The sequence below is a fragment of the Nelusetta ayraudi genome, unplaced genomic scaffold (genome assembly GCF_046127955.1).
Source record: "Nelusetta ayraudi isolate G7.1 ecotype Tasmania unplaced genomic scaffold, CSIRO-AGI_Nayr_v1 ptg000070l, whole genome shotgun sequence".
Lineage (NCBI taxonomy): Eukaryota > Metazoa > Chordata > Actinopteri > Tetraodontiformes > Monacanthidae > Nelusetta > Nelusetta ayraudi.
In genome coordinates, this window is record NW_027466120.1 from 485,792 (window position 1) to 510,266 (window position 24,475).

The 24,475-nt window shown below is 48.3% G+C and overlaps 1 protein-coding gene across 2 annotated transcripts; it reads right to left on the reverse strand.

Annotated features, from left to right (window-relative positions):
• On the reverse strand, positions 1-23,198 carry LOC142898728 (RNA-binding motif, single-stranded-interacting protein 2-like). Of its 2 annotated transcripts, none has more exons than XM_076041885.1 (14): positions 22,950-23,198; positions 16,087-16,292; positions 12,556-12,614; positions 11,756-11,847; positions 7,667-7,824; positions 7,353-7,432; positions 7,040-7,149; positions 6,904-6,950; positions 6,696-6,789; positions 6,224-6,274; positions 6,020-6,130; positions 3,240-3,320; positions 3,023-3,113; positions 1-2,852 (listed from the first exon to the last, which is right to left on the reverse strand). In XM_076041885.1, exons 1-13 carry the CDS (start codon positions 23,022-23,024, stop codon positions 3,036-3,038), a joined length of 1,242 nt encoding a protein of 413 aa, XP_075898000.1. In that variant the 5' UTR covers positions 23,025-23,198; the 3' UTR covers positions 1-2,852; positions 3,023-3,035. The 2 variants fall into 2 exon arrangements, with proteins under 2 accessions (XP_075898000.1, XP_075897999.1); XM_076041884.1 differs by having other exon boundaries at positions 16,087-16,295; positions 22,950-23,194.
• Between the last annotated feature and the right edge of the window lie 1,277 nt (positions 23,199-24,475).

Consider the following 24,475-nt stretch of genomic DNA (forward strand, 5'->3'; position numbering starts at 1 on the left):
TGATGAAAAAAAATGTATTTAGGATAAAAAAAAAAAGAAGAAAAAAGACAAGTTCAAAATCAAACCAAGATGAAAAGTTTGATAGATTTGACAAAGGGAACAGATCATGGCACAGACAGACATTTACTGAGGAGAAGCAGTTTGATGCACAAACGTGACTTAATACATTGCATGACAGCAAAAAAAAAAAAAAGATCTCTAAATACTAAGCAATCCAAAATTAGCAGCAATAGTTCCTTAGACTCAATCAGACACCATTCAGTTATTCTTCAACATCTTACATGTAAAATAGTCATTAAAAGTTGCAAATATCTCAGCTTCATAGATCTATTTTCCGAGTAGCTTGGTGTAAAAAAAAAAAAAAACAACACAACTTTTTTTTTTTATATCTGCAGTGCATGAAAAATATATTCCAGTCTGAGGTCAAGCCCAACTAATCTGAGTAGCACTTCACTGTCCCTTTCAGTGGAATCTAAGGCATTTCTGTGAAGTTGAGTTTTCTCCCGGAAACGAACTGTCTCAAAAGTTTAAGACAATAAAACGGAGCAAAGAAGCAACATGGGACAAATTCATTGAAAAAAAGAAGAGGAAAACATTGCAACTGGATGGAAGAGACACCTAAACTAACAGTAAGAGTTTACTGGCAGAGTCTGTGACTCGCCTTCATTCACGTAAAGCACACCTGTGATCACTTTCTCTATATACATTAAGAAAGACAGCTCCACAGTCACTGTAACACCCATGTTTTGGTATGAAATAGTTCCCTTTTAATGCAGCAGTTTTCCTGACAGTGGAAGGACAGATAAATGGGGGACAGCTGGAAAAACAAGCCTTGGCGTACGGTGAGGAAAACTGAAAAGCCGTGAGGCGAAACGCCATCAAGACGTTCGCTGTCTCTTGGATACCTGTCGTATTGCATCTACGAGGATAATAAATTAATTGCATAGAACTCCAGACCTCAGGCGCGGGTTTTATTTTCTACAAGTGTTGGACGGAAGGAAGAGACACAGAACCAGCTGTGAACGGCCGTGAAGCTCCCCCCCCCCGCCCGCCGTGGGGTTGCTGTGTCTGTGGATCCTGACGCACAGACTGAATCTACGTTGCTCTAAGCAGGATGAGGTAAGTTTGGATCCGTACGCCTCCGACGTTGGCAGTTGTGGCCCACTACTTCTGCAGGGGCGACAACTTTGGAACCACGCGTCTGCAAACCAAGCCGACATTTCCACGTTACGTTTCGCAAAGCCACGACTTTGCGGGACACGGACGAAGGTGAAATGTCTTTTGGAAACATTAAAGCCTCTGACACGCAAACACATGAAAACGCAAAAGGGGGAGATAAAAGTGAACATATAAAACAACTCACAAGTGAAGAAAAAAAAAAAGAAAGTGTTGAAACACACTGCACACTATCAAAAATAAAACCGTAGCTTCTTTGAAAAAATAAGATCAGTCTTACAAGGTATTACAAATTTTCTTGAAACAAACAAATAAAGAAATTGCTTAAATTAGACTTAAAAGACACACACACACACGCACACACACACACGCACGCACACACACACGCACTCACTCGGTGGTTGAAGAGAGGATGCAAACAAACAACACAATTGCCGATACTAATGAATCTCTACACTGGCCATTTTATAGTTTACCTTTATAGACTTGTGTGAGGTTAAAACGGGGGCAGAGCCACACTTTCAGCTGCTGATCTCCACATGCACGGAGTCATAAAATCCTGCTTGCCAGAGTGGATCATCCAAATCTCGCTTCGGGAAACAGGTTAAGGATTTAGAGGCAATTCGTCTTCACCCCCTTTATAAAAGAGGGCAAAAGAAGAAAGCGCAGCAGCGCGCACAATGCCATTCTGGAAACAATTTGGTATTGTGATGTGTCTAAAATCAGCTGCACGCAGAAGACAGTCGATTGAAAGGCCCAATAAATGTACATCTCTTATTTACAGGCAGCTCTGTTTGAGACGCGATGCCCCCTTCAGCAATTTTAGATTGCTCCACCCAGAGAAAAGGAGCAGCTCGACCAGCGTATAGAACTTTCTGGAATGCTAGGGATCTCCTGTCGACCATCATCTGTTGTCAACGATCACCTCTGAGCTACGTCTTATCTCTAATCACCTGATTGTCTGAGGCTTTGTCGAGATCCTCGGTGGGTTTTTTTTTTTTTAAGATGACCAGTGCCGAAAAGGACCACGCCTGTCTGGTTTCTAGGGTTTTATACCTGATGGGACTACGACTGTGGCAGAAGCTAATCCCTGTCAGCACCATATCTGACCAAAATAGGAGTGATCTGCTCTGCGAGCAGCTTCAGCTGAGGCTCCTGCATTTGAAATCATCACAAACAGGACACAGAGAGAGACAGAGCAATTATGTACACGAGAAGGCAGGTTCGACGCCTGAAGGTATCGGACGACAAACAGAGCAAAAGGAGAAAAGAGAGAGAAAGGAAGAGAGGAAAAAAACTACCTTGGAATAAATGTGTTTCAATGTCCTTTTGAAAAACTGCGTGTGTGTGTGTGTGTGTGTGTGTGTGTGTGTGTGTGTGTGTGTGTGTGTGCGGGATTTGTTTTCCTAAATGGTTATCAAAAGAGATGCCCATTGTTCCGGTCTTCCATTTCCCCCGGCCTGGGGGAGGGGCGGAAGAGTTTTGTGTTTGTAAAACGTGAGTTTGGTAGAAAACATTTGTCCGTTCTGTGTAACAGTCCACGCTCCTTCTCCAAGTTGTCCGGTGCCTGGGACTCCTGAGCGTCAGCACCTCGGAGGCTCGCGCACTCTCCGGGAGGGGGGTGTGGGGGTGAGGGTGGTGGAGGGGGGTGGAGAGGGGTGGAGAGGGGAGGCGACCTGGCACAGGGACCACAACACAGGGAGCCAATCAGACGCGACATTCCTCTGCTGCAGAGTCTCACTTGGCAGCAACGTCGCGGTATGAAAGATTTGATTAGTGTTTGCAGAGCCGCACCTCCCCCAAACACACACGAGCACAAACACAAACGAGGGAGACGATCACCCACCACTGCCACCTCTTCACTTGTTATGCTGGTAGGAGTAGCTTGTGTGTTCCGTGGGCGTCTCGATGGCAACGGGCTGTTGGACGGCGCTGTCCTGAAAGCAGGGAAAACAACAAACTGTTAAAATTATTAACAACAACAACAACAACAAAAAAATAAATGTATTAATGAGGGATTTTAGTCCACCACTTTGGGTGAGAGCAGCGCAGGAGGAGCCTACCTCGACTGAGATGTTGGTCCCAGGCACTTGGGTGTACTGGGGGATGTAGGTCCCCTGCATAGATGTGTTTGCAGGCATGTACTGCAGGAGGACGGAGACGCACGTTTTATTAGACGAGGCGGCTGCAAAGGCAGAAAACGCTGGCAGAAATGCAGGACCAAGTCGGATGAATGCGAGCCGTATGTGTGATCAGGCACTGGTAGGAGTGGGCGAGGTTTTTTTTTTTTATAGCGGTGCTCCATTCCCAGTGAAGGCGAGTAATCCATTACTAAGTAATCCACTACTATAATTAAAACGACTTTTTTAGTAATAGCAAGTATTAGAGTAATGTAACTGGATTACTGTGGCAAAACTGGTAATTATATCACAATTACTTAATCAAGTGACGATTCCATTACTTTTGAGAAATATTTTGCATGCTCAAAATATCTTTTTATCCACAAAATGTCTGAAATTGAGAAAAACAACCGAAAACGATTGTCGTAGATTAATGATGCAGCCGTGCATGCAACACCAATGATATGCAACAAGGCACCAAAATAAACATGGCAGTAGTTGGACTACTTTTATGGAGTAAACCCAGCAACACTATCCATTCCGTCACTGCTGCTTTTACCACAACCGGGAACCATAGTCGCTTCACGTGTTGCACGGCCAAGAAACCTTTTAAGAGTCTAAAGCATTCCTGACTAATGGAAGCTGCATGTTGGGCTAGTGTTGGGCTAGTGTTAGTGCTAGTGTTGGGCTAGTGTTGGGCTAGTGTTAGTGCTAGTGTTGGGCTAGTGTTGGGCTAGTGTTAGTGCTAGTGTTGGGCTAGTGTTGGGCTAGTGTTACTGCTAGTGTTACTGCTAGTGTTGGGCTAGTGTTACTGCTAGTGTTACTGCTAGTGTTGGGCTAGTGTTAGTGCTAGTGTTGGGCTAGTGTTGGGCTAGTGTTAGTGCTAGTGTTGGGCTAGTGTTGAGCTAGTGTTGGGCTAGTGTTAGTGCTAGTGTTGGGCTACTGTTGGGCTAGTGTTGGGCTAGTGTTAGTGCTAGTGTTGGGCTAGTGTTGGGCTAGTGTTAGTGCTAGTGTTGGGCTAGTGTTGGGCTAGTGTTACTGCTAGTGTTACTGCTAGTGTTGGGCTAGTGTTACTGCTAGTGTTACTGCTAGTGTTGGGCTAGTGTTAGTGCTAGTGTTGGGCTAGTGTTGGGCTAGTGTTAGTGCTAGTGTTGGGCTAGTGTTGAGCTAGTGTTGGGCTAGTGTTAGTGCTAGTGTTGGGCTAGTGTTGAGCTAGTGTTGGGCTAGTGTTAGTGCTAGTGTTGGGCTACTGTTGGGCTAGTGTTAGTGCTAGTGTTGGGCTAGTGTTGGGCTAGTGTTGAGCTAGTTTTGGGCTAGTGTTAGTGCTAGTGTTGGGCTAGTGTTGGGCTAGTGTTAGTGCTAGTGTTGGGCTAGTGTTAGTGCTAGTGTTGGGCTAGTGTTAGTGCTAGTGTTAGTGCTAGTGTTGGGCTAGTGTTGGGCTAGTGTTGGGCTAGTGTTAGTGCTAGTGTTAGTGCTAGTGCTAGTGTTGGGCTAGTGTTGGGCTAGTGTTAGTGCTAGTGTTAGTGCTAGTGTTAGTGCTAGTGCTAGTGTTGGGCTAGTGTTAGTGCTAGTGTTGGGCTAGTGTTGGGCTAGTGTTGAGCTAGTGTTGGGCTAGTGTTAGTGCTAGTGTTGGGCTAGTGTTGGGCTAGTGTTAGTGCTAGTGTTGGGCTAGTGTTGGGCTAGTGTTGGGCTAGTGTTAGTGCTAGTGTTGGGCTAGTGTTAGTGCTAGTGTTGGGCTAGTGTTGGGCTAGTGTTAATGCTAGTGTTACTGCTAGTGTTACTGCTAGTGTTGGGCTAGTGTTAGTGCTAGTGTTGGGCTAGTGTTGGGCTAGTGTTGAGCTAGTTTTGGGCTAGTGTTAGTGCTAGTGTTGGGCTAGTGTTGGGCTAGTGTTAGTGCTAGTGTTGGGCTAGTGTTAGTGCTAGTGTTGGGCTAGTGTTAGTGCTAGTGTTAGTGCTAGTGTTGGGCTAGTGTTGGGCTAGTGTTGGGCTAGTGTTAGTGCTAGTGTTAGTGCTAGTGCTAGTGTTGGGCTAGTGTTGGGCTAGTGTTAGTGCTAGTGTTACTGCTAGTGTTACTGCTAGTGTTGGGCTAGTGTTAGTGCTAGTGTTACTGCTAGTGTTAGTGCTAGTGTTACTGCTAGTGTTGGGCTAGTGTTAGTGCTAGTGTTAGTGCTAGTGTTGGGCTAGTGTTGGGCTAGTGTTAGTGCTAGTGTTGGGCTAGTGTTAGTGCTAGTGTTGGGCTAGTGTTGGGCTAGTGTTAGTGCTAGTGTTGGGCTAGTGTTAGTGCTAGTGTTAGTGCTGGGCTAGTGTTAGTGCTGGGCTAGTGTTAGTGCTAGTGTTGGGCTCGTGTTAGTGCTAGTGTTGGGCTAGTGTTGGGCTAGTGTTAGTGCTAGTGTTAGTGCTAGTGTTGGGCTAGTGTTAGTGCTAGTGTTAGTGTTGGGCTAGTGTTAGTGCTAGTGTTAGTGCTAGGGTTGGGCTAGTGTTGGGCTAGTGTTAGTGCTAGTGTTGGGCTAGTGTTGGGCTAGTGTTAGTGCTAGTGTTAGTGCTAGTGTTGGGCTAGTGTTAGTGCTAGTGTTAGTGTTGGGCTAGTGTTAGTGCTAGTGTTAGTGCTAGGGTTGGGCTAGTGTTGGGCTAGTGTTAGTGCTAGTGTTACTGCTAGTGTTGGGCTAGTGTTAGTGCTAGTGTTAGTGCTAGTGTTAGTGCTAGTGTTGGGCAGTTCTACTGACCGTCCCGCTGCTGCCCATGGAGAGATGGCTGAGCTGCTGCGCCAGGGGCCCCATCATGGAGGTGGGCTGGATGGACATGGTGTGCTCCAGGCCCGGTGTCAGGACGGTGCCCTGCGGGAGGAGAGGCAACACGGCACCGTTGGTGGAAATCAAATGGAAGGGCGGGAAACAGTCTGCGAGTCAGAGCGAGTCCAAGACACTCACTGTGGGCGGCATGATGTACGACTGGTGATGTAACCAGGAGGGATTGTGCACCTGCATTAACACAAATGACGTCCATAGCTTCAAGATGAGATTACACTGCACTGACTTGAAAGAGTTCAATCAAATTGGAACGTGAGTATGTTTCAATGGATTTAGAGATGTTTGTTTGACAACGAAAGCCACTTAATAGATCCCACACTGTGAAAAAAAAAAAACCTTTAACAATGTTTTCAGTGCTAGGTCACGTCATGATGCAAAACAGTCAATGTATATGGAAGCTGTTGAATCCTGTTTATGTCTTCCTTTCCATATCAACATGTGGAAGGTTCAGCAAAGCCTCAGTTTTAGAAGGAGGCTAAAGCCTGGAGGCCACAAGCAGAGGGATCAATAGGCAGATCTCTTTAGTGATCACATCAGGAAAAACATGGGGCCATGAATGAATGGCTGGACATTTGACCATCTCTAATAGTACCTGATAGGTGGACACAGGCGAATGCATGTAAGGGGTGAGGGAGGTCGGTCCAATTATCCGGTTTGGGGCGATGCTGTAGGGAGTGGAGTAGAACCTACAGGAGAAGTTGTGTACATGTTAGTCAGAGTAAGAACACAATGGCACACAATATATTTCTATTTTTTTTTTTTTTTTTTTACAAAGGATTGATCCCACAACTTGTACAAACCCGTTCTGTAAGCCAGGGGTGGGGTCATAGGTGAGAGTCATTCCTCCCTTTAGGTCGAACGAGAAGAAAAAAACAATCTCAGCGTCAACGTGGCCTGTCACTGTAGCAGGGGTCGCAGAACAAGCAGAGAACTCACAGTGTCTCCATCTCTGGTCCAAGGCCGGCCATTCTGCAGATACTTCCCTTGGCTCTGACGCTTCTTCTGGCCTCCATCAGCAAATTTACATAGCAAGGGCTCAGACGGCACTGCACAAGGGGGAAAATATAATAATAATAATAATACTTTACTCTCACTTTATTGTTTTTTAAAAAAAAAAATCAATAATAACACTGATAATTATACTACTACCGCTACTACCACTTCTACCACTACTACTACTACTACAAATAATAATAATGATAATAATAATAATGATAATAATAATAATGATAAAGATAAGAAACCTCACCTGGAACTCCAGATGGAGCCTTGATATATTTCCCATTAAAATGCTGGATGATGGCTTCACATTTCTCTGTGGACTCCATCCTGAAGGAAAAAAGTTCACAAGTCACGTGGTATCCTGCAGCAGGTTCAAATTTCCCTGAGGGAGTCGTCCCAAGGGGATCCATAAAGTCTGTCTATGTCTATGGGAATGGCCACCAGAGGGCTCACTCACCCACATAAATACTGCATATCGCTGGGTTTTTTTTTTGTTTTTTTTTCTGTGTTTCACTTTCTCGTGCGCCCCGGCGCCCCGCTGAGGACAACCAAAGAGTGTACCTGGCGAAGCCCACTCCTCTGCTGGTCCCGTTGGCGTCACGCAGGATGCGAGTGGAGATGGCCTGGCTGAAGGGCTTCAGCATGTTCTCCAGCTCCTGCTCGTCCATGGACATCGGCAGGTTGGAGATGTACAGGTTGGTAGGATCCTGCTCCTGTTGCTGCAGGCGGGGAGCGGATGGGAGAGCGAGGTGTCATCAGGCGTCATTAGTACGACAGCTCGGTGCTGTTGAGCAACACTTAAAGTTCCAGTGTGTGAAATTTTTAAGGAGGCCCGGTGTGTCAGAAAGCCTGTCGCATCAGGAGGACTTCCTTAAACACCAGGCTCCCTTAGAAAATAGCAGAAGCAGCATAAGATGGCAGCTAACTAGCAGCAAGGCCCTTGCTCTATGTATATTCTAAATTATATGAGAATCGTTGTCAAGGCAGGAAAACCAAATGACTTTTATTGTGCTGCCAGTTTTCAATTTTACTCATGTATTTATAGGCAGTGTGTTACATTTACCAATATCATGATCATATAATCATAAACCAAGCCCAATTTTACACACTGGACCTTTAATGGAACATATTAACAAAAGTCAAATAACAGGCTTTCTCCAGCATTAATTAAATAGGGACTGGACTTTGATGGAGTCCACAAGTAGGAAAAGCTACCAGACTAGAGTCTCCACTTCCCTCTGTGCAAAGGGACTATGAAAGAAGAAGAATGCACCTGTTGCCAGGAAGACCTATCGTTGGTTACTGTCACAACGATCCCAACCACGCGCTAACCACAATTTCACTATAAAATAAACATCTTTACATGCACAGCAGAAATGCGTTCTCTTAAAAACCAAGAATCTCACAGCAACTGTGCCAGAGCGGGCGATACTTCAATTCCTACAGATGGGCTTGCATGGTTGAGCAGCAGACACACACACACACACACACACACACACACACACACACACACACACACACACACACACACACACACACACACACACACACACACACACACAGCGGTGGGATCGATGACAGTCCGGCTCAATTAGCGCTTCTTTCTTCTCCTCGCGTACCCTCTTTTTTTCTTCCACCCATGCTTTTCCTATTGCAGTTCACTCACACTGCATTGGCCCGACTCTGTTGACGCAGGGCCGAAGGACAAGCCCAAAGCTGTGACCTGAAACAGTTCTGTGCACTCTGGGCGGGAACGCAGACAGGAACCTTCAGGGAGGGTCTGCGTGTATCCGCGCTGTGCCTTCATCTGTATCCTCCGTAACACCGCGTCGCGTGCGTTTAACGCATTTGAAACATTCTGACCTCGGAGGCGGGCGTAGCTGCCGCCTCTGTCAGCGCTGCGTTAATCAGGACGACTTTTGCAGATTTTCTCCACCTCTGCCTCAAAGTCGACTTTCCTCTTTTTTTTTAGGAATTTCCGCGATCAACAGTCTGCCTTTTAAACACGGCGCAGCACTTTGGTTTCCTCTCCTCTCTTTACCTCCCACGCAAACAAATTGAATTCATCCAGCAGCAGCAGCAGCAGCAGCAGCAGCAGCAGCAGCAGCAGCAGCGTCTCGGAAGAGACGCGATCTGTATCAGCCAGCAGCCATCATGCATATTCATGGAGCGGAGACGTGATTAAAAACCTGTAAACGCCGCTGCGCAAAATTCATTTCCATCTCATGAATAATGCATGTGGAAGCGCGACCTGCGCTGAAGGTGATTTCTCCTCCTTCGCCCCCCTCTCCTCTCTCCCTCCCCCGCTCCTTCCCTTCCTTCCAAACGGATGGGGGGGGGGGCAAAAGCCCATTTGGGGTGAAGGAGCGAGGAGGGTGCGTGTGGGTGGCAGGGTGGGAAGGGGAAGCGGGGGGGGGGGAGGGAGTTGGAGGCAGTGGCCTTCAGTGAGTCACACTTTGAGTCAGTCAGGGAGAAATGTGAACTGTGTGACGCAGACATGAGCCCGGTTGTGAAAGGGAGAGCGAAGGGGCGAGAGTGGGAATGGAGTTATTTGCGAGTGCCGGAGCCGTTTGGACGTCGGTGATCCAGATTAGCGGGAGATCGGCTTTCCCAGGGTGTCGGGGGCCGAGCTCACGCGTGTGCATGCCCGCGGGTGTGTGTCATAATCCGGCTGTGGCAAGAAGGCTGGTGAGGTGTGTGTGTGTGTGTGTGTGTGTGTGTGTGTGTTGCCTGGGCGGCTGGCTGGGCACAGGGCTCTGCTGACTGTATGTGTGTGGAGCTGCTCAGACACTGAGTCAGATGCCACCAGGGAGAACAGGCAGGTCCTTTGTAGCGGCAGCTCAGGGAGCAGCTCGGGGACACACTCCCTCCTCACCGTCACCGCTTTGCGGTACCACACACACACAGAGGCACATGCACACGGCCGCACACACGCACGCACACACACACACACACTTTCATATGTACCTGCTTGCAGTTGTGGAGTTGCGGAAAAATAACCCAGGAAAAACATAAGCCACGCAAGTCTTGTTATGTATGTTGGCGTGCATTTACATGGACTCCAGTGACCAATTTGTTGTTTGTTTGTTTGTTTTTTTTGACCATGTAATCATCATCATCATCATCATCATCATCATCATCATCATCATCATCATCCCCACCTGCTGACTACCTCCACAGGCGTGCGCCCACTGATGGGTCAGCACAACAACGGACATGGCAGACTTCTAATATTTTCTGATGCTATAAAGATCAGAGACTGTTTAGAATGGACATATTTAGTTTTATTGCAACCAGCACAAAGACAAAAATGCTCAAACCAAAATGCTTTGCTGTTCTTGTTGGGTTTTTCTGCCCCCCCCAGGAATCCACTTAATTCCCCTGGAACATGTTCCCAGGACTTTGGGACAGTGACCGGCCCCCGTCTGCTAACAGAGCAGTTGATTGATGCTGCTTCACACACACCATCATAAAACTTGGCGGCTTTGAATTTCTCAGTTCTTCACATGCGAGAGGAGGATGAGGTTCGCCACCCTCGGAGAAACTGCGTGGGAAACAGTCCAGCATTTGAGAGCCTCTCTGGAATTTCACCGTTAACGATCAATAATATCATTAGAAGATTTAGAGAATCTGGCGAAACTTCTGCCAGGAAGTAATATTAAATCCCCATGACCATAAATCCTTCACAATTCAAAAATGACATGTTGATTGTACAAAGGGTTTCACTCCACGGGTTTGGAAATACTTAGGGGGAACCAGTGTCAGTAAACACAGTTCATGAGTGGATACACAGATCCAAGTGAAGACCAACACTCCACCGCAAGCATGCCAACTCCCCTGGGTCTGGGAGCAGCGGAGGAAAAAAAAACCTCCAAAGGACTTGCAGAGTTCCCAGCTTCCAGTTGCATTGTTATCATAGGGGTGTGTGTGCTTGGAGCCAGAGGAAGAAACAAAAAAAAAAAAAGCCAGGACACAATTTGCACAATTCAATATTCAATGTCCGGCTCGTCTCTGACTGCGGTGCAGTGTGACGTTGGACCGGTCCTCAAGATCTTCTGCCAACCATCACCAGTGGTGATGGATTCTCTCTCTGCTGCAGGTATGTATTCAAAAGTCAACAAGTACTGTTGACAAAATCAAAAATGTCACGTTGACAGTAAGGAAACTATTCCATCATATTACAACTCCAGCAAATGGACTACATGAGTGTGTGTGTTTATATATGTACATAAACACACACATATGTATATATGTACCTATATGTATATATATTACCTCATAAACGCGCGCACGCACACACACACACACACACACACGCACACACACACCCCCACACACACACACACACACACACACACACACACACACACACATGTTTACACACACCCTCACCACCACTGGGAGTGGATTTATGGGTCAGTGTCTTGCCCAGGGACACGTGGACAGTTGCAGTTGGGATTGAAACCTCCAACCCCTCTGTGATTGGCCACTCTACCGACTGAGCCGCAGCCGTCCCATCGTCCGGTTGACCCGAACCCCCCGGCCACGCTCTTCTTCAAAACACTACATCCAGCACCGTGAACGGACCCGGCTGTGTCTGCGAGAGTCAAACCCCACAGACGTTGAAAACGTGACGCACGCGCTTCTTACCTTGGCCATCTGAGCCTGCACACCGCCAGCCTTCAGCGCCGTCACGGCCTTCTGAGCCGAGGCCGGACTGTCAAAGTCGACAAAGCCGTAGCCTGCGGGGACAGGGAGGAGGCAGAGCCAGGTGTGAGCGTTCTGACGATGGTAGGTGCTCTTCGTGGGATTGAAGGGTGTTTGCGGCCTCCGTCCTCTGAGGGCAGCCGTGTCCAACCTGCGCCAGCCCTCATCGTAGCGACTTGCATTGAAACAAACTGTGTTGCGCTGCGTCCCAGTAACTATGGAGAAGATTATCCGCGCGGTGTTTGTGGTGCAAAGAGTCACAAAGTGACACAACGTGACGATGCGATGGAGCTACACTGGCTACTCGAGCAATAAAGTTTAAATTTAGTGATGTTGCCCCATAATCTGCAAAAATAAATAAATAAAAAATAAAAAATAGCTTTTCGAAGAAACTAATGAGAAACATATGATTCCATTGAATTAAACAAGTGCCAGAATTCTTGGAGAATTTCTAAGCAATATTTCATCACTAACTTTTTCAGGCTATCCCTAACCCTAACTATTAGCAGTTGTCACACCATACTGAAGGCTCAACCTCAGAGGTTGGACAAGCGCTCCAGAAATGCTTGTGTTTCTTTGACTGATGTAAAACGCTGCCTCTTAACATATGAATAATAAATATTGATAAATAAATCAAAAAATTCATTTAATGTCACATAAAGACCGCCTGCACGTGCACCTGGAAAATCACTGGTTTTGTGTGCCTTGACATTTTGCCATGGTCTCATTCTGTATCACCTCACCTTTGCATTTGTTGGTAGTCTTATCCAGTATGGCCTTGGTTGACACGATCTTTCCAAACCTGGGGCGGGGGAGGGAAAAAAGTGATGTTTACACTCTTGTAGAGTAGCAACACTGCCTTAGCGTGGTTGAAAAGAGCTACAGCAGAGTAACTTCAACGAGAAGAAGTTAAGCATAAGCTTCTAATTCCTGCTGAGTTCCAATGAAACCATGAGTAAAGTGTATTGAACCTTTAGAACAAAGCAGTGACTGAGTCTGACTGGTTTAATGTTCATATTTCACGTTAAACCCAGCAGATACATTGTTGTTATAGACAGTAACACCATTCTGGTTATAAATGATGTGCATGGGGGAGCGGGCAGAGCTTTGGAGGAGGAGGGGGAGGAGGGGGGGGACGGAATTAAGGTGGAATAAGTAACGCCTCATGGGTTCCTGCGTGTGAGGGGCAACTATAGATTTCCCATAACTTAATCACTCCAGCTTTCACACTGCTGTCAGCGCCGTGAGCACAACTCAGTCGACAGAAAGAGACTTCGTCGAGATTTTTTTTTTTAGCTACAAAGAAATTCCAGCTATCCGTACAAACTGTGCCGATACTGCAGAGGAAAGCAGCAGGCGGGCCGAGCAGAATGCTTGTGTGCGACAGAGCGTCTATCAGCTCTCATCTCTCCAGGCATGTGCATGCAGTGTAATCTGATACGTCTCTCTCTCCCCCCCCCCACCCCCGCCCTCTCTCTCTCTCTCTCTCTCTCTCTCTCTCACTCTCTCTCTCTCTCTCACTCTCACTCTCACTCTCTCTCTCTCTCTCTCTCTCTCCCTCTCTGTCCTGTCCAACGCTGGCCGGCAGCCACACTCCCATTCTGCTAACAGCCTCTCTCTAGGCACAACGCCCGCCGGCTCGGCCTTCCGCTGGGTCTTAGTGTCCCTCAGCTCAGGCTCTCATCTGGTGACCTTGTCGCTTCCTCACTCCAGCCAGGAGTGAGGATTAAACCATGACTTGGTCAAGATGAAATCTAACAACAGGGCTGTTCAAAATAAAAAATAATCTTCAGGAGTTACAGAACAGTCCACATAACTTTCATGCAACACATTTTTTTTATTTAATTTTTTTTTTTTTTTGATAAAAACAAAAAAACTTAGTGTATCCGATTTGAATTCAATCTGTCATCATCACCAGGTGTAATCCAAGACAATGTGTATTGGTGCAGCTCTGTTATCTACCAATCATGCACTCACACTTCATCTAGTTTCACCTTTTCAGTGGAAAAAAACCACTCAATTCTTCCCACTCTTGGGTAACTGGATGGCTGTTGTATTATGCATTCCTCTTTCTATATAAGATTATTAATGCATGATGCTTTTCTGTTTCTCGGCCACAGGGTGCCACCAACTGGGCCGGATGCAAATGCCAACGCGGGTCTCCAACACGTTTTCCGATAAACGTGTTTAACTTTTAAGATTGGGCGCCAGGGCCAGCGCTGCTCCTGGAACTGACGCTGGAGCTGCGAGACGTGTAGGCTGACACAGCTGTGACACATTCACTTAATTGCACACGGGAACTCTGATTACATGAGCGAGGGGAGGAAAGAGGGGAAAAAAAAAAAAGAAAAACAGGGTGGTGGTGGTGGTGGGAGGGGTGGTGAGATTCAGCCATGTGTGAGAGAAGGCAGCAACGTATCCAGCAGCAGTGGTGGACCGACCTCCGTCCCTCCTCTCCAACCAGCAGATCCCTGAGCGAGCACGCACACGAGCACTCTGTCAGCGCAGGGGGAGGGGAGCGGTGGCATCGCCGTGTCCCGGCACACACACACACACACACACACACACACACAGAGCGGCTGTTCAAACTTGGCTTAAACAAGCCAAAGCGCAACCCTCCCCCCCTTCCCCAACACCAACCCCCGAGTTGTCGACCAGCCGCAGTTTCCGGCCCGGTTCTGCTGAGAACGATCACCGGGCCGCCTTGATGTTCTGGACTCACAAGGCAGACAAAATATATATCATGCAGCGATTTCTATCTGTTCCGCGGAAGCAGAAACATGAGAAGCTCCCCCACAAAACACCACCTGACACACAAACCCTGAACTCTGTTCACTCCTCCCCCTCCCATTCTCTCCATCCAAACCTTTTGCGCACACACACACACACACGCACACGCACACGCACACACACACACACACCCACCTCAACCTCCACCCCCTCTCCCCCTGTGCCACTGCCCTTGTTTGTCTTTCCCTTTCCCCTGGGCTCGCCATTTCCTGTAGGGTTGGGCAGCCTCGTGTGAGCCATATCTTCCAGACAGCTGTAAAATAGCAAGCAAAGCTTCTCCCCTCCCTCCTTCTCTCCCTCCCCCTCTCCCAGCCTCTCTCACTCAATCCTTCAGACCCCCTTTTCCCTCCTTTTCCCTCCAGTCCCCCTCTCCTCTGCTCTTCTGGTCTTCATCAGCCGGCTACGGAATTCAATTACGGGAGAGCAGAGCATTCATCTTGGCTCTGCTCGTGTGGAAGCCCACCCACACAATCCCACCCCGCCCCGCCCCGCCCTGCCCTGCCCTGCACCCCCCCCGAAGGCTGAGCAAATACGCCGGACAGATTGTACAACGCTGATGTCGGAACTCCCGACTTCGCGGCCGCCTTCGCAGAGGGAACTGCGGCGCTCGCGCTGCCACAATAAAGAACGGAGGGATCTGGGTTCCTGCCTTCACCGAGCACCGCCGATTAACAAGGCGAGGCCACGGAGGACAAATGAGGAGAAATGAAGAAAAAAAACAGTTCAAGAAAGAGGGGGCAAATTAGCGCGAGACAGGGAGACTAAACACTCTCAGGTCACCTGTTGGAAAAATCTGTGCGCCAAACTAAACTAAAGGCTCCCAGTTTCACTCTCCAAGCGCTTGTTGGTCTTTCCACCAGGGGGACGACGTGCCAGGAGGCCTTGGAAAAAAAATTAAAGTCTGGATCCAGAAATACCTGTTAGCGTGCGGCGCAGCGTGCAACGCACACCCCGAGCGTCAGAGAGAGAGGAAGAGAGGGGGAGAGAGAGAGGGAGAGAGAGAGAGTGGGAGAGAGGGGGAGAGAGAGAGAGAGAGAGAGAGAGAGAGAGAGAGAGAGCGGGAGAGAGTGGGAGAGAGGGAGAGAGAGAGAGAGAGAGAGAGAGAGAGGAAGAGAGGGGGAGAGAGGGAGAGAGGGAGAGAGAGAGAGAGGGAGAGAGGGAGAGAGAGAGAGTGGGAGAGAGAGAGAGTGGGAGAGAGGGGGAGAGAGAGAGAGGGAGAGAGAGGAAGAGAGGGGGAGAGAGAGAGGGAGAGAGAGAGAGAGGGAGAGAGAGAGAGGGGGGTGATTTATTGATGCATCAAGCCACTACTCCTGTCCATCCACGCTGCCATCACTCTGTCCAATCTCAATCTCTGCAATTGCAATCTGTTTCATGGGCCCAGTGGGGCAGGCGGGAGGGAGGGGTGGGGGGTTGGGGGCAGTGCCAGAGGGATTTATTGTTTGTGCGTTTAGAGATTGGAGCGGCTGTTTATGTGGATGACTTACGGCTGACAGAGTTTGACCAGGTCCTGGTCGCTGGTCCCTGGGTGAAGGCCGCGGATGTACAGGTTGGTTTTGCTCAGCTGCTCACCGGCGCTGCTGCTGCTGCTGCTGCCGCCGCCATTGCTGATGGAGTTGCTGTTGCTGTTGTTGTTGTTGCTGCTGGGGCTTGGTGGAGCCATTTGATGGTGGCTGGAGGGGGACACATACGTCTGCTGTGGAGGAAGGGGAAGGCACAAGAGTCAGATTGGGTACTGGACGGCGTTGAAAGAAAAAGAAGAAAACGACGCGGAGGCCTAACCGGGTGCAGCAGCTCTTTATGGGCTGTTTACATGAATACGGTTTATTTTGAAACCGCACATTTTCGAAACCGCACTCGAAAAAAAAACGAGTTTAAACGAAGCCATATTCCAAAAAAATTCCCATTTACACGAAAACGCTGCAAACGACTGAAAACAATGTAGTACCTATGTCCAGCCTGGTGTGGCGCTGCAAGGTTACTCCTTCAATTAGGAAGAAGAAGAAGAAGAAGAAGAGCTGAAGCACGCTGTGTTTAAAGACGCTGCAGCTCGCTAGCAACATGAGCACCACTGAGAACAGAAAGAAAGATCGCTGGTGAAAAGACGGTGTGGATAAACGACAGAGTTGAACTGCTGCTTCGAATTATTTTAGAACACAAAGCCTTAAAAGCTCCACGTTAAGGTTGACTGGGAGTCGTGCCAGAAAAAGTTTGGTAAAAGTTTATTTTCACTTTGCACACAATCTGCGATCGATCCACAAGCGCCTTGTGTTATTGTTCACTGTTGTTTGCGGTTTGTAGTGGAGGTGAATGGGGAGACTGCAGGCTGATCAGTAGCAGTAAGTCGGCTGCCCGACGTGGTTGTTGTTGTGAGTGGTTGTCTGAACCTCACGGCCGCTCAGGTTGCAGAGCAAAAAAGGTCGGTTTCAGCGTTTACACGAATCCGCGAGGGGCGGCGTTTAAAAAAAATAAAAATAAAAAAAACACCCTGAGGAACGTTTTCGAAAAAGTACGGCTTCGTGTCAACGCAAAGCTGAACCGCATAAATATTTGTGCGGTTTCGGTGAATCTCGTATTTGCGTAAACGGCCCCTCTGTTTTCCCCCATGACATGAGGAGAGAAACGGGCCAAGACGGAGGAATATCAGGGACAACGACGGGTGATAAATGAAACCGAGTCGGTGGCCCTCCCCGAAAGGTCAGCGTGTCGACTCCATCAGCGGCTTCATCTTGTTTGACGAGTGTGTGTGTGTGTGTGTGGGGGGGGGGGGGTCCATCTACACATTCATTCGCTGTCACCGCTCACCCTGCACTCAGGGTCGCTGGAGCCCATCCCAGCCGTTTCAGCACGAAGGCTGGGTCGCCCCCCGGCCCAACTCCCCCACCCCCACCTGGACGAGTGGCCGGTTCATCGCAGGGCCAACATATTGAGACAGGCAGGCGTTCGCACCCTAACGGCCAAGTTCTCAATCAGCCTGACGTGAGCGTCCTTGTGCAGTGAGCGGCAGCCAGAGTTCGTGGAGAGAGGAGCTCCGACATACAAAGTCCACCACAGAGAAAGACCCGCGACGACATTGTCTTGCTGTGACTGCGAAACCACTGCAACACATTCTTGTCCAAATGAAGGCAAGTGTTAATTGGAGATAATTTTGTATTTTCGTGTACGACTATGTGATAGAAGATTAATACAGTGCAACGGACAAGTGGTTAGACCTTGTATGCTTCTCCCTGCAATAGTATTTGGTGTGCTTGAGATTTACCATCGAGTTCAGATTGTTTTTTCTGTATGTTAAAATAGGCAACCATACTATCACCATTTACAAGGCAATTCAATCAAACATGTTTCTGTACAAAACATTATTCGGCCATCATTTATCTCAGCCAGAATAGAAATGAATTGACGACCAAACACACTCGTCTCAAGTAGGCGGACTGATAATTTTCTGTAATACTAATCGTGTTTTTCACATTATGGGACTGAATAAAGCCAATCCAAAGTCAGTATCAGGCTACAAATCATTAGCTAAGTGTGCTATTCCAACACTCAAACAGAACAAGATAAAATAGAAAAAGATTAAAGTGAACAGAATGAATTGCCACTGCGATGCATGTCACTTCCAGCAATAATAATTGTTGAATGTTTTTAATATTGTGATAAACTGTTCCACGGAAATTGGGCACATTTTTCTGGAAATGTAAATTTGAAACTGAAACACACAAGTTTCTTCTCATTCACACATGCAAACCACAAAGACTGCAGCTTTTTACTTGGTTGGAGATACAGGAGTGTGTGATAATAAGGCAGAGTGTGGGTGCATTTTGGTGTGTGTGTGTGTGTGTGTGTGCATTCTGATGCAACGCAACTACTACTTTACTCAATGTTGCGTTGAAAACAACACTGCCCAGAATAGATTCATCAAATTGGAATGGAGGTGAAATGTCATCTGGTGCCGAGGGAGGAACTGTTTGATTAGTCAGGGTCAGTAGGCCTGGCCCCACGCAACAAAGGAGTGGTTTGTTGGACACCACAAGGTCAGCGCTGGAGTGTCAGCTTATTAACAGAGAGGCACCATCAAAAGACCTCCAGAATCAAGCTAATTGTGACTGCGCCGTGGATCTGCTCCAGATTCAGGAAGTGACCTCATGATCCGCTAAACAGCTCGGGGGCCGTAACATTTTCAGGAACTGGGACGATGTGGAATCGAGCAACAAGTTTCAGATCAAAGTGTCGGGTGGAAAGTTTTCGAGTGCGGAATTGTAAACACGTGCAATTAGTCTGTGCATTACTCTCATGCGTGCAATAAAGCAACAGTGCCGCTCTTTACTGCCGCAGTTGCCTCATGTTTTCCAAAAGTGTTTGCAATAAAAACAGGCTTCATTCAGCCAAACTGTCTCAACTGTCCCAGTGAGTCATGCCACCCATTCATCTCGGCCCTCTCCTCTAATCTCTCGCGATTCATTAGGATGAGAAGCGCCGTGTGTTTGTTTGGCTGCAATTTTCCCCGCTAATAACAGCCTCTTCCTGTGCCTCTCGCTGCAGGACGCTGGCACACTCTGTCAGGAGGGATGCACCTGCGGAGGCCTGGGGAGATACGATCTGACGGAAGAGCGACTCTGGGCCTGAGCCTTAGCTAGTGAGGCCTGTCTAATTGGGATCTGAGCTTGTTAGTGGAAAGTGCTAATCCCTCTCATGTGCTCTGGAGTCAGAAGGCAGTGTCTCATTAAGGCCGCTCTGCTAGGCGTCTTCTAAGGAAAGGATGGCAGCCAGTCAAATCCACATCTTCTCCCCATCCGCACCAGTGCCAGGCTCCAGGTGTTTGGCTGCCCGTGTAGAGTAATGCCTAGCGCTCGGATGCAAGCGCACGCAGGCATGCGTGAAAAAAGGGAACACGAAGGCTGCTGGAAAAGGAAAGGTCAGGGCGCACGGCAAGACTCGCAAATGAGCGAGACAAATTCGTACCCACCGCCGTTGGGATTTCGCCGATAGTTTGCATCCCTCCGGGGACGCCGCCTATCTCCTCTGGCGACCTCTTACTTTTCAGTCTACGACCTCCGACGTATCCTCTTCTACCACCGCTAAACTACGCGTGTGTCATCTCCAGGGAATTCTCCACATTCCTCCGTGGCGCGTGCATTTTCTCCTGCCGAGCAGCGCGATGGACCGCACGGTGCATGGGGAGCGGGACGGGCATGTGTTTTGGCTTTGGGATGGGAGCCTGAGCCGTCATCGTTAAATCAAAATACGCTCCTGGGGAAATACAAGCTCTGTGTGGAGCGAGCGGGCCACGCCTGACACGACATGATGCGATAAAGCTGGACAAATACAGTAAGTCTCCTCGCGCGCATGCAACATTCATGTCCACAAGAGCCAGCAGCCGACATCTTTTACAGTAGGAAAGATGACAAATGGGTCCCGTCCTCTTCCCTGGCAAGGGATAGATGGATGGATAGATGGATAGATAGATAGACAGACAGACAGACAGACAGATAGATAGATAGATAGATAGATAGATAGACAGATAGACAGATAGATAGATAGATAGATAGATAGATAGATAGATAGATAGATAGACAGATAGATAGATGGATAGATGGATGGTGTTGTGGCTAGAATGTAAAAATGCACAAGCAATGTTGTGCGGCCGCTAGTAAAGCCCATATCACTGGTCACATTCACAACCCCTGCAAGGGCAAAGTTGTCATCATATACGCAACGCAACAGATATGCGCAAACTCAGAGAGCAACCAAGATGACACGTGCAGTCCTACCTGATTGGCTAGAGAAAACCTAAACGTCTCGGTGGAGAAGATCATAGTGTTACAGTCACAATCTCCGTTAAATTATGCAGCTTCGGGGATTGGGGGGAAAAAAAAAAAAGAAGGCGAGGGGAGAAAAGAAAAAAAAACCCCAGCAAGGTGATGAATGTGATGAGCGATGAGAATCTTCAGAGTCTCGCAGCGACAACGCGAGCTATCTTCTTTTATCAGCCGCTTCAAAACCGCCGAGGAAATCCACACAGATGGTTAGGAAAAAACAAAAAGAAACGTCTCTTTTAAAAAGTGTCATGCACCCCGGGGAGAGAGTGCATTCTTGGGGGAAAGGGAATTATTAGCTGGGAGGAATGTGGAGCCTTTTTCCTCTCTGCGAGTGGACTGACAGATGAGAAATCAAGGTACGCCAAGCACACCGGGTGCAGGGGGGTGGGGTGGGGTGGGGAGAGAAAGGGGGAGGTTAATGAAAAGGGGGGAAATCTCTTAATCCTTTATTTTCTCCGCCCTTTTCCCCCGCGGAAAAAGACAGAGAGCAGGGGTTACCACTTGACGCAGGATTTACAAGTCCTCTCTGTGTGACTCTGGCGCTCCAACAATGCTGCGGCAACATGTGCGCGCGCGCGCGCGCACACACACACACACACACACACACACACACACACACAGAGTGGTGTGCGTGTCCTCTTTCAAGGAAAAAAAAAAAAAAAGGTTTCGAGTGTGCAGAGCACCTTTTGAAGTGAGCACATTGTCAGTGTCCAGGATTCCAGGAATTCCAGGTCATTAATCTCAGCAATCTGTATTCCTGCCAGCCGTGAGGCGGGGAGGGAGAGGTGGCGAGAGGGGAGGGAGAGGTGTTTGATTTCAGCTCTCAGATTTTTGCAGAAAAATGCTGAGACCCAGACATCAGCGCAATAATAGCCCGACATGCACCGACTGTCTCACTGGACTTGCATGACTTTAAAGGCCCAGCGGGGGTTCTGGGGGAGTTCAAATTGTTTGCAGGAAAGTTTGCCGCAAACAATATAAACGTCAATTCGAATTTTCTCATATTGTGTCCTCTCATGGCAGCTGTGACGTCAAGGTTTTAAAAAAAACAACAACAACAAAAAGGTTGAAACTTGCGGAAGATTCACGGTTCTGTCCACCACCTCTCAAGGGTGGAGCTACCTGGTGGCCACTGGTGGCTTGTGCTGACGCCCCTCCCCCAATAGGCTTGATAATCAATAGCTTTGTTGATTGATGTAATGGAGTATCTTTTTAAAAAAAAAAATATATATATATATATATATATATGTATTTCATATGTATTATGCATTTCTGACTTGATGATTGGCCCAGATTTTGTTCTTGGTGGAAACAAAGGCCCTCAAAGAAGAAATGTAATACAGCACTAATCCTGTTCTCAAATTCATAGGAATGGTAACAGGCCGACGGTTATAAGGTCACCCAGGAGAGATGTAATAACTACAAACAGCAACAATTAGAATGCAACAACAACAACAACAACAACAACAACAACAACCATGTATTGATGTCAGGAATCTACTTATTGCCACTCCTGTGTGAGTCATGATCTCACACTGTGGCCACACCAAAGACATCTCTAGCTCCACCACTGGCACCTCCTAGCAAGTTGAGCAGTTTTTTTGTCTTTATTTTAACATAAAGAATTAAATCACGCCACTTTACCACCACTAAGAAAATATGCATTAATTTTATTTTATTTTTTTCATTCAACGTTATGCCAATAGATCCATTTGAAATAGTCAATGTGGAGCCTTTAGGTCCAAATTGAAGCATATCTCGAAACACTTTTGATGCAACACACACATCAAGACGCGCCGCGATACGACGGACAAGAAGATAACAATCACACCGTGAATACGATCTGGACGAAGACTTGCCGGTCCGCTTTGACCGGTACGCACGTCACCTTCTCGTCTGACTTATGGACTCGCCTCTCCTCTATAGACACCAACCCTCTCTGCCGGTCACCATCAGTGGGGCTGAAGGGGTGGGGCGTGTCGGTGCGCGTAAAAGAGAGGAGGAAAGAAAGGAAGAAAGAAAGAAAAAAAAACTTCGCCAAGTTGCGTTTAATTCGGGAATTGCTCCATCAAAGAGAAAAAAAAAAAATATCCCGCAGTCGTGTGGCCGCAGACTACAACAGATCACAAGTGCAACAACCCTGCTCGGATTGCGTGTCGGTGTGGAGCATCTAGAGCCGGGCTGGGACTAGGAAGAGAGGGCAGGAGGAGGAGGAGGAGGAGGTGGAGGAGGAGAAGTGGTGGTGGGCAGCAAACTGCGCGCGACAGAACCGTGTAGCTCTGCCGTACTCGAGTATCCGGACGGTGCGTGGGAAGGCTGCGGAGTTGAAGCGTCGCCCGCCGCCCCGGAAGCAGCGGCGGGCGACGGCACTTGGTGAAGGACGCGCCGCGGCTCCAGGAGGCGAAGTAGCCGCACGGCTCGGTCGGACCGGAGAGCCGAGCACAAGGACCGAGGTGGGACAGAGGTCGCCCCCCACCCCCCCACCCCTCTCTACCCACCACCCGCCACGACCCCGGAGCGCGCGCTTCACTTACCCGCTTGCTGTTTTTGCCCGTGAAGCCGTTGTAGTGGCTGGTTGTTCCCGACCGTGGCGGCACAGAGAGCAGCATTTTTTCCACGGCGCCGTGTCCGGAGGAGCGGAAGGAGAGAGAGAGGGAGAGGGAGAGGGAGGAGGAGGTGGGTGGGGGAAGAGGTGGGGAGGAAGGGAGAGGAGGGGGAGGAGAGAGCCGGGCCAGTCAGCTGACGTCAGACTGAAGCTCCAAAGCCAGGAAGCCCCTCATATCTCACCCGTGAGTGGACTTCCTCCGACATCATAACACGGCCCACACATTCCACGTGAAAGACATTAAAAAAAAAAAGAAAGAAAAAAAAAAAAAGAGAGAGAGGGAGGGAGGGAGGGAGACAGGAAGAAAGAATTCATTTTTCCTCAAGATAGTGCCTTAGAATTTGTTCCACATACATACAACACACAGTTGACTTGGAAACAGGCCCTTTGTGAAGTCACAAAGCACACCCCGACCTCACCCAGGTTAGTGTCAACACCGCCCCACCCCAGGTGTGTGCTCTGCCCTCCCAGGCCACCTGGCTATTGTCTGCCTCCAGACACACGAGAGGCTCAACAAAGCGTCGCGTTCGGCTAAAGCCGAGTGATTAGCCTCACAACTCAGAGTTTGAAAGCCAACGTGACGTCGAATTCAAGCCTATTCAAATTCTATTCCGGGTCTTTAAGCCAAACAAAGTGACATCAGGTGATAAACAAAGGTCTGAAAATATGTATAACTCCCCCTCCAAAGGTGTCAGTCTCTTAAATCACAAATTGCATTTCAAAGAAGAAAGAAAGAAACTTTTTTTTTTTTTTTTAGATAAAAAGAAATGTTATTGGGAAATAAGTAGTGCTATGTAGTTGAATGTGAATACATGTGGGAAACAGATTTTTTTCAGAAAGTATCAGCTGGCATCATGATTATATATGTTCAAAAGGAACCAGAGACACAAGTGGCAAGGTCGTCAACCCGCGAGAGATATATCGATCATGTGTTTGCACCCTTTGTGACATCACAAAGAGCAGTAAAGGAACACTGCGTGTTGCAGCACATGCATTCTGAAAACTGGGGCCCATCAGTTCATTGACTCACACAGTGGATTCCGTTTGGCGCAGTGAACTTTGCAGGTCATGACAGTGTTGGTGCTTGTTATCCTTTCATTTAAGCGGATGCTGCTCGTACCCACTTGGAAATAATTGTGCCCACAGAGGCCAAAACCCTGCCTGACGGTTCGGTTCCCCTGCTGGCTGTGGGTTTTGGGCGGGCGCTGCCTCTCACAGCCTGGCAGGTTAATGTGGCTTTCTGCGTGTTTTCACAGAGACGTAATTACTGAGCCAAGCTATGCTAACAACACCTGAGGAATGCGGAGCATGCAGCAGCAGCAGCAGCAGCAGCAGCAGCAGCCTGTGTGCTCGTCACACTCGCACACCCATTCACCCCGGCTCACTTCTCCCCCGTGTGCCGCCCCTCCCCCACCGCCCCCAAATGTGCAAATGTTTCTCAGTAAAAAAAAAATC